Source organism: Eleginops maclovinus, chromosome 17, assembly GCF_036324505.1.
Source record: "Eleginops maclovinus isolate JMC-PN-2008 ecotype Puerto Natales chromosome 17, JC_Emac_rtc_rv5, whole genome shotgun sequence".
Taxonomy (NCBI): Eukaryota; Metazoa; Chordata; class Actinopteri; order Perciformes; family Eleginopidae; genus Eleginops; species Eleginops maclovinus.
In genome coordinates, this window is record NC_086365.1 from 4,971,819 (window position 1) to 4,981,220 (window position 9,402).

Below are 9,402 nucleotides of genomic sequence, written 5' to 3' on the forward strand. Positions count from 1 at the left end.
TGGAGTACTACCGCAGGAAAACTGAAGGATTTAGTAGTCCTTTATGGGCAACAAACCCTTCCACTTCTTTATCAGGGCCTTGGCTCATTTTGGAGATAATGGTTTTCACAGGACAGCAATGATAAGGTAGGGTACTCTAGACGTGACTAAACCCCGAGTTGGAAAACTCAGAATGCTGCATATATCCTCAAAAGTATAATATTGTTCTGCCTTTGCGCTGTTTTTTTGTCTACAGAGACACATGGGGGAGAGACATGGGGGATGGCATGAACAAAGGCAGTTGGTCAGCATGTTACACTCCTGCAGGCCACCAGGACAACCTGTTTGAATGTTTTTCTGCTTGAAGAACAGAGAGGAGAGACAACAAAGAAATCTTCCTTTACATTTAGGGAAAGTGATTTATACAATTAAACAACGATGCTTAAAGTCTATTCAAAAGGTAAACACGGAAAGTAAAGTTACATATTTTAGTGCAAATTGCTGAATAGTGTGGTGGGGAACATACAAATGTAAGTGTATTAAAAAGAGTAGGTGCATAGAACTAAATGTAGTTTATCCATGTGTGAAAATGTTTATCAGACCACTAACAGTTTAACCAATAAGGCGATAAGACAATCAGAGATCGATCGAGGTTGGATTTTGGATACAGCAAACTAAATGTAACTGTGTATTCCTACAATAAACTCAATTTCCTGTCAAACCTTGGTTGAGGAAGATTACATTTTAACAATTATTGAAAGAAAGTTTTAGGATTTAAACTTTTTTTTTTTAAACAACATTTGTTGTGAGTTTGCCGTTTTCTTTGTTGTCGTTTTCTTTTGTTGTTTTTTTCAACCTCGCGTATTTCCGACAGCCCATGAACGCGTCGCAGTTTCATGCTGTGTGCCTCTGTTTATTTTCAGATGGTGACGCGGTGCTGCTCTCCTCCTATATGCGGCTCGTCAGACGGACGCTGGCCGGGGATTGGTGCGTTGTTGTTGCTGTAGCAGCTTGTGTGGCTATGTGGGGAGGGAGGGGGCGCTATAAAAACCCGCTCCCCCACTCGTAAAGCTTCACTCTGGAGGAGCAAGTTATCACGGAGGGTTGGTCAACCTGGCACCAAGGGACCCCCCCAACCCCCCTTCTATTTACCAACAACAGGCGTCTATTTTCCAACACTGTACCGTCCTGGCACACGGACCTGCTCTGAAAAGAACCTTCCCTCTACCTCCACAAATAAATGTCAAGAGAAACAACGCAAGAGCCAAGAGATAAGGATTCCTGCTCGGTAGAAGAGGAGAGAATCACGAAGAGTCGGACCAACACGTTGAGAAAACTGAAAAAGCGCACGGGTCGTGGCTACTTTCTTTCTCAATGCATACTCTTTGTGCCCGAGGAACCATGAAGCCTGAGATCAGCGCCGCGGTGACTTTTCTGTCGAGATTTCTGAGGGTAAAAGGACACGTAAACGATCGACAGGTCCAAACATTCAACCAAAGCTTACAGGACATTTTGTCAGGTAAGAAAACGAGAAAATTGTCCAGTTGCGCCTACCAAACACATCTTATTACAAACTACTATCTTACACGTTTGGTCTATGTTTAGTTGGATGATTAAATGCTTAAAATCCCCTTTTAATTGGTTTGAAGATGATTCAGAAAAAGCCTTTCTTTGTTCTCGCTAGTTTCACTAACAGTGCGCTACCAACGCGCACCACTGTTTGCGCACGAAGAGGAGGGGGAAAACAAGCCAGAATCAACACTGCGAGTAGTTTACGACGATTTCTCGACGATTACATTTGAAACGAGTGGATATTTTTTCACTAAAACACACATTGGGCCATTTGGGTTGGTTACTTTGTTTCGAAGAAGAGGAAAAGGGGGAGGGGTGGAAAGAGGCTCGAACAAGGAAGTGCGCCTCGCTAGATAAAGCTCTCTGAGCACAACAGCCCCAGTGAGGCTGCTCAATTACGTAATGCTTCGGAAATAGGTTAGCAATAAATACACGTCCAATGTAAAAAAATAAAAATGTTTTATTTAAATAACACCTGGCAGGCTCGCAATACGAAATGAAAACGCAATACGAAATGAAACGTTTTGTTTATAAAATGCCCAAAATAGAAAACAATACTTTTTGACTTGTTTATATTATATAGTGAGTAAATAACCACGTCACACACACGATTTGGTGATCTTAGGGATACACATGTCGACCGTGTAGTTAAAGGATGAACTTGTGTTTTCCCGCATCTCCCATTCATTGTTTTGGCATCAACACCTTTACTTTTCACAGCGAATGGGGGTAGTCATACCACGTTCCCTCTCTTTATTTTCCAGGAATTTCGGCCCCTGAGCTTCCCACAGGCTTAACATTATGACCGTTTTTAGAGTATGGTGCTGCTCAGGGATTGTCTCATTTCCTCCTGTTAACACACTCCAGCTATAAAGCTGCCATACATCTGCCTCAGTCCATCTTGTAAACAGATTATCTACAAAAAGAGCTCAATTATATAAAGAAAAATGTATTACTTAAAATGTAGTGTTGGAACGTTTCCATTTAGAAAAAATCAAAAGCACTTACCAGCTGAAGTATAATATTGTTAGAAGTAAATAATAAACATTTCTTCTATAGCGCAGGGAAAGTATTGTCTTTAAATAAGGCTAAAATAACAATAAAACACCGTGAAGAACCAAAGACAAGCAGTTAATTTTAGGTGGCCTCGCAATTGCCTGTGGTAAACTATTGTAATTTTAAAGAATTGATAAAAGTACATATTGAGCTAGATTTGACCAAAAATATTGCTATTTGACGGCAGTGTTTGTAAACAGAAGTGGAATGGAGACGGCTGGGAGGTCTGTGGGGGAGGGGAGGTTTCCGTCAGGCCCCTATAGGAGAGCCTTACATGTGGAGGCGCAGCTTAATCACAGAGGAAATGGAGGGGAACTCCACCGAAAGGAACACCATGGTTTTTAGTGCTGATAAACAGATTTAACGTTACTATTTACCTCCCATATCAAATGCAAGACGCAGATAATGTGTAATGTATATTGGAATGCTTGAAATGCCAATACTAATTTATAAGAAAAATGTCTCTTTGGGCACGAGGCAGAAACACCATTGAATCCTGTGGGGGCTGTTGCTGCTAAACTAGGCCAGCCTGAGCTCTTGGTGCCTGGAAACATCAGTCACTCACTATTGTGTCTCCAGGCTTAACAGCTGGGTGCCTGGCTCCTCTTGTTTGGGCTTTAGCAAAATGAAGTGGGGAACATAAGTCCAAATGACCAGATTTAAGTCACCATAGTTGCGTAATTGTAGTTAGCAAGGCTTTGCTTTATCCTGTTTTGATGCTCTTCCAGAAACTGGCTTGAGTGAGAAATTACAAGCTAGCATAGCAGGAATTAATACCATGTCCAGATTTTTTTTTTTTGTATAAGATGTCATACAATGAATAAACAACCCTCTTTCGTTATAGTACAAACCCGCATTGTGTCCTGGTTTGAAAGGCCATCCAGCTTCTGGTGCTCTTTCACATGTGCCAGCCCCTCCATTAGCCCAGTATACAGCCGTCTGTGTTAAGACACGGGGGAGGAAGGGAGATTTTATGGTTTATTATCATGTTCACGCATACAGTTGGCCTTTGGGCCCCAGCCTGATTGCTGGCCTACTTCACGTACCCTGTTTTTTTTTTGGCCACAATGAAGTTAGCGGCATGGGATTACAATATGGATGTGCTTTGTCAGAGTAATGAGGCTAAGTGTGTTTTTGTGAAGCGGGGTGACAAAAAAATGTAGACTAGAAAGAACGTTCCTTCTTGTATGCCAAAGTGAACTTACAAGGAAAGAATGAGCCATAAATTGCTTTCTTCAATCACCAAGAATACAACTATCACATTTTCCTCTCGTGATCTTAACCACTAAGATGCCTGAAGCATACCAAGAGCCGAGTCACAGTTTCACTGTAGAACATTTTTTTACACCGATGGAAAGGAAGAATATGGTCCTTTCCCTTTAAGAGGCGGAGCCTGGTTTCCCAGATGGCTGGCTGGGACTTCTACACTTTTGATGGGTTTTGTTCAGCCAGTCATGGGAGACTTTGTGACACTGCGACAGCCAGGGGAGGGATTGTGCTATTCAATGGCTCTCTTTTTGTCACGTAGGCTCCGGGTGCTGCTGGCTGCCTGTTTATGGCTGCTTATCAGCCCTGTAACAGGTGGTGGTGTTTTTTCTTTCCTTTCTCCACACAACTGCACCCTGTACTTGTGTGTAGATAAGAACATTTGTTTTCTATATGCCATAGGCTAAATCTGATACTTGGTAAACACCCACAGGAACAGAATGTAATAATAGAACAATGGGGATCGTTTAGGATTAGCATTGAATGCAATACCATAATTATCCTTTACACATTTTTCTGAATTAGTTGCACGTTACACTCCCAATTTTGCTTTATAATAATATATTTGCTGTCAGATCTCATCTTGTTTTATATATGCTTAAGTTGCCTTAAGGGAAAAGCAATACTTGAGATTAAGATCTACAAAATCATTAAGCCTACTCTTAAACAATCGGAGACCATTCACAAATACACACTCTTGCAGCAATTTTGTGTTGAGATTGAATTCATCTTAACCTTTTTAGACATTTTAATTTAATTTGAAGCATGTTTACATATTAAGTTAGAATATAATCACAATTTTTTATAATCACAGAGCATGTTTTGTGATTTTGTCCACATTATGTTGTCAGAAACGCTTGTTAGTTATCACTCCAAAACTAAACTTGTCCTCCATCTTCTGTCCCTGCAGAGCAGTATCAGCACCACTGGTTCCCAGACAGACCATGCAAGGGTTCGGGCTACAGATGCATCCGTATCAACCACAAGATGGACCCTCTGGTGGGACAGGCAGGCCAGCGCATCGGCCTGACCATCCAGCAACTCTACCTGCTGCTGCCCAGTGAGCTCACACTCTGGGTGGACCCATTTGAGGTTTCCTACCGCATCGGCGAGGACGGCTCCATCTGTGTCCTGTATGAGTCGCAGCCCTGCCCCGTTATGCCTGCAATGTCCTCCGCCATGTCCCCCTCAGGAAACAGCGGGTCTGGGGGCCCCATGGTGGACAGTCACATCAGCTGCAAGGAGGAACTGATGGTGCTGGGCAGAACCAGTCCCTCCAAATCCTACAATATGATGACTGTGTCCAGTTAAAGAGGCACACTGTCACCCCGGCCTACTTTTGTTCAGGGTCATGCCGTGGCTGGTCAGGTCATGTGGCCAGATCAGGGTGAGCCTTTTTGAAGCTAAGAATATGAAAGGAAATAGTGAAAGAAGAGAAAAGGAAAAAAAAAAAAAAAAAGAGGATGTGGCCTATCGTTCAGGTGATGGAAACCTTTGTTCAAAATTTCCCCCTCCCCCCCATTATCATCCGTTTTGTTGTGTCATTGGATCAGCCGAGCACTCCGGTTTTTAAGGAGAGGCTTTGTGGAAATGGAACTGTTGGGGCAGCTAAACCAACCAACCAGGAACCCCCATGGAGACTGACTCCACCTACCCCCCCTCGACTGTAAACAACATGGTGATCAGCTCCATCTCTGAAGGGGCTTCATTGACTTTGCACTTTCTTACTTGTGGTTATTATGGGTACATGTTCAACACACAACCGCGAAACACCAAAACCTAAATTGTAAGGAATTAATATCAGGAACTAGCCCTTGAATTTCAAAATCCAGAGGTTATTCAATTTGCAGTTTTCACTTGTATTGTTTCCTGGGCGGGGAGGAAGTTAGAGTCCAAGCCCAAGATAAAGAAACACCCAATGAGAGCATCTCTATTTTCTATAAGACCCCCTTTTTGGACCACAGGGATTTCGTTTTCTTTATCTTGTAGCTGGCAAGACGCTTTCAGTCTTTACTTTGCCTCCTCCCCCTTTTTCATCAACATCAAACCCCAGAAAAACTTATTCTCAACGTCCTTTCAGTATGTAAGTGCGAGTGGACTGTGTTGTGACACCTGTGGGCACCAGTGTGTCCTGTTGCACTGTCGCCCTCCCCCAACACCCTTGTATTTGTAGCTTTCTGGGGTTAAGGCAAGGGATCTATTTCCTACCCTTCTCCCCCGGGTTAATGAATGTTGTCACAATCAAGTTCCTGTGTTGTTAATTTGCCCCCTTTCCTCACATCACTTTATCTCCTGCATCGCCAAAATTCAAAGTGTAGCAAAAGGGGGGCTATTTTACCCAAATTGTGGTCATGTGGCCCTGTTAGATTTGACATTGAATGCACTTTGACGTGAGATTGTGTGGGATGTGTACTTTTTTTGAGAAATCGCCTGCATTCCATCCATTCGAATGTCATCTTTTCACAGCGTTTTTATTGCCCTCCCCATTTTTAGCCGTTTGTTCATACTGTAGCTCCCACGTTGGGATAGACTGATGTCTATTAAATAGGGAGTGTGCATCTCTGGATTTCAAACCTTTTTTTTACACTGTATTTGTGAACATTTCAGAACTTTTGATTTTAGGTGGAGAGTACTTTTGGTGGTATGTTAGAAACTCTGTCATCCGTTCATATGGCACCGTTTGCTCTGACAGGATTCAGAGCTAAGCAGCCCTCCCCCCTAGACACACACACACAGATGGTGATTTATGTTGCTCATAGAAGAAAAAAGGAAGTCTGGACTAAGTGATAACTGTGTGAGACTTTGGCCAAAGGGAGGTCTGTAGCACCGACTGTTCAGAGATTAATTTTAACTTTAAACACCAGGCCTCATCAGTCTTCTATTTTAACTTAAGATTTCCAAGGTCTTGTAAAAGGAGAGACGTAACCTTATGTGTGCATTGCCTTACGAAGACCTCATTGTAAGGAATTATGAGCCATTGTGATTTTAAACCAAGTTTAGTCAGTTTAAGTCCTGCCCGGACCCTCAATGGAGGTGTCTAATTCCAGCCTGGCAGCTTCCCACCCCCAACCTCCCTGCTCCTCCTGGTGTGGGGTTAGAGTGCCTCAAGTGCCACATATCACCCCTCAGCTCAGACCTCCTGTTCAGCCAAAAGCCAGCCAGCATGCTGCTAGCCGACCCCCTGTGGATGCAGGTAGACTTAATGTGACACATATCATCATCCATCGCTGTGGGGGGCTGGGTAAGGAAGGTGGGGATGGGGAGCTGGTGTGAGAGAGGGGGGGCCAGGGCCGGACTCTTTTTGTCCAGGGCAGCTAAAATCCCTCCAGCCCCCTCTCTGGACTTATTCAACATCCCCCACCAAGCCCTCGACCCTCCCTCAGCAGTGATGGATACTAATAAAACTAAAACCAGCACACGCACTTGGCGTGCTCAAGCTGCACTGGGGAGGGGGCTAGTGAGAGACGAGGAAACATGGATCAAAGATGAAGAATCAAGGGTACTAGGCCATTGTTTTCTGTTTTCATCTCACTGGATTGTGCTGCACTCGATTACTGAGTTTGAGTAGCAACTTTGTTTACATGCATATGAAAGGGTGTGATGGCTGTCTGACGTACCCCAGTTCACTCCTGGTTGAGAGGTTAGCGGCAAGCTGGAGCAGATGCTGTGGCGGCTTCTGGCCTTAGCCGCTGGTCGAATCTGTCATGGCAGGCTGCTTCCCCGCTCATCACCAGACCTATGGGTGTTTAAGCTCCCCTAAGCTCGAGAGGATCATGGGTAATAGAGCTATAGCCTTTGACGCACTGCAACCCCTAACCCATCCTGCCCTGCTCTCTGTTGATAGTCCCTTCAGCAATCTGTGAAAAGCAGTGATTCCATGTTGGCCAGATGGAGAGGAGCTCGCTGGGATGGGAGCCCAGAGCTTTGGTTTCCATGGTGGACACCAGTTTTAAAACCACGCTGCTCCATTATAGCTTTGTTTATGTCATGTGACAAGATGTTTTGAGATTGGTCTATATTTCCGACGCGAGATGATCGTCTCGTCTCACTTTTCTCTCGATGTATGTTATGGTCACACTGGTAGATTTTATCATCTTTTCCACTCTGCCATCCCCCCCTTATCCTCCCCATCCTATTTTTAAAGAGGATTTTTAGTCTGGTGATCTAACCCCCCTTTAACAGACCTTGTTTTTAGATCTATAATAGAAAAATTCAACCCAACTCCTATTGGACACCTTCTCAACTGTACTACCACCACCCGAAATGGTTCAAGTCCTCAGTAATATTGATTATTTCAATGGCATCCATTCAGCTTGTGCGCACATAGGTTACAGAAATGTCATGAGTGCTTTGAGTAGTCAGAGGTAAAATAGCACATAAAATGCACTAAATATGTCAAGTTGAAGTTGTGTGACATTTATTTGAGACACGAGGAGTCTCTCCTGGAATGTATTGCCAAACTCAGGCCTCAGACATTCAATAAAAACCCTTGTGGAGAAGTTGTGCATGTTAAGACATGAAACCGGAAGGGAACAGCAGTTTCGTTTTTGATGTTGTTGTCGTCAAACTTGTCATCGGTTAGTTGAATTATTGCCACTTTCACATTTGAGGTGTTTTGCATATTGTAGAATGTATTGTAACTGTACAAAATATGGTAGAGTACATAACATTACACATGGGAAGTGCCAATAATTGCTATCCTGAGGTGTTTTTAGATTTATTCCTTTTTGTATTTCATCTTTTAACATGGATAATGCTTTTCGTAACTGAAGCCATTCGTGATGGGAGTGTTGGCAAGGACCAAAGTTGTTTTGGTAAAAAAAATATTAGTTTCCATGATCTGTAAGTGTAGATGTATCCTTTGTTTTTTTTTTTCCTTTATTTCTTTTCAGTTTTTTCCTCTTTTTTTTTTGCTATTTACGTACAAAACCAGAAAATAGACAAAAAAAATCTGAGCTTACCCAAGAAGAAAAGCTGTCTATCTTGTGATCTCATGTCAGTACATCTTTATTGTGTTCAGTTTCTTTTCCTTGGGTATGTTGTGATGAACTGCTGTAAATTTGTACAGTTCATGTAAATTGATTGTGCGGAAGTTGTACAGATTTCTATATTTTGGAAGAAAAGTTTTTTTTCTCTGTAATAAAAGATTTCCTATCTTGGCATCATATCCCCCTGTGAGACGTGTCCTTATTCACTCTTATTATTACATGCTGACTTTAGAATTCTGAATCAAAGGCATCAATTCAATTGTACAGGGCTTTCTCATTTTAATAAATGAATTACCTATGAATGACGTTGGTCTTTATAATACAGTAAGAGCAAAACAAAGCTACACCCTCGGGGCCCTCATTGGCATTTGACCTCTCAGTTTAGATGACTGATGGGGACAGCTGTGCAAAAAGGACTAGCGAGAACATCAGCAATTCTTCTTCCTCAAACATCCATTCCTCTTTTGTTGGAAGTAAACTGCACTTTGTAAATTAAGAGTTTTCAGGACAATAAAACATGCAAACAACCCTACGACACAGC

General features: G+C 42.7%; 1 protein-coding gene across 1 annotated transcript; it reads left to right on the plus strand.

The window, feature by feature from the left end:
* Positions 1–1,033: 1,033 nt before the first annotated feature.
* On the plus strand, positions 1,034–9,040 carry btg1 (B-cell translocation gene 1, anti-proliferative). Its single transcript, XM_063905805.1, has 2 exons — positions 1,034–1,498; positions 4,784–9,040. The coding sequence occupies exons 1-2, from the start codon at positions 1,354–1,356 to the stop codon at positions 5,182–5,184; spliced, it is 546 nt and encodes a 181-aa protein (XP_063761875.1). The 5' UTR covers positions 1,034–1,353; the 3' UTR covers positions 5,185–9,040.
* Positions 9,041–9,402: the final 362 nt, after the last annotated feature.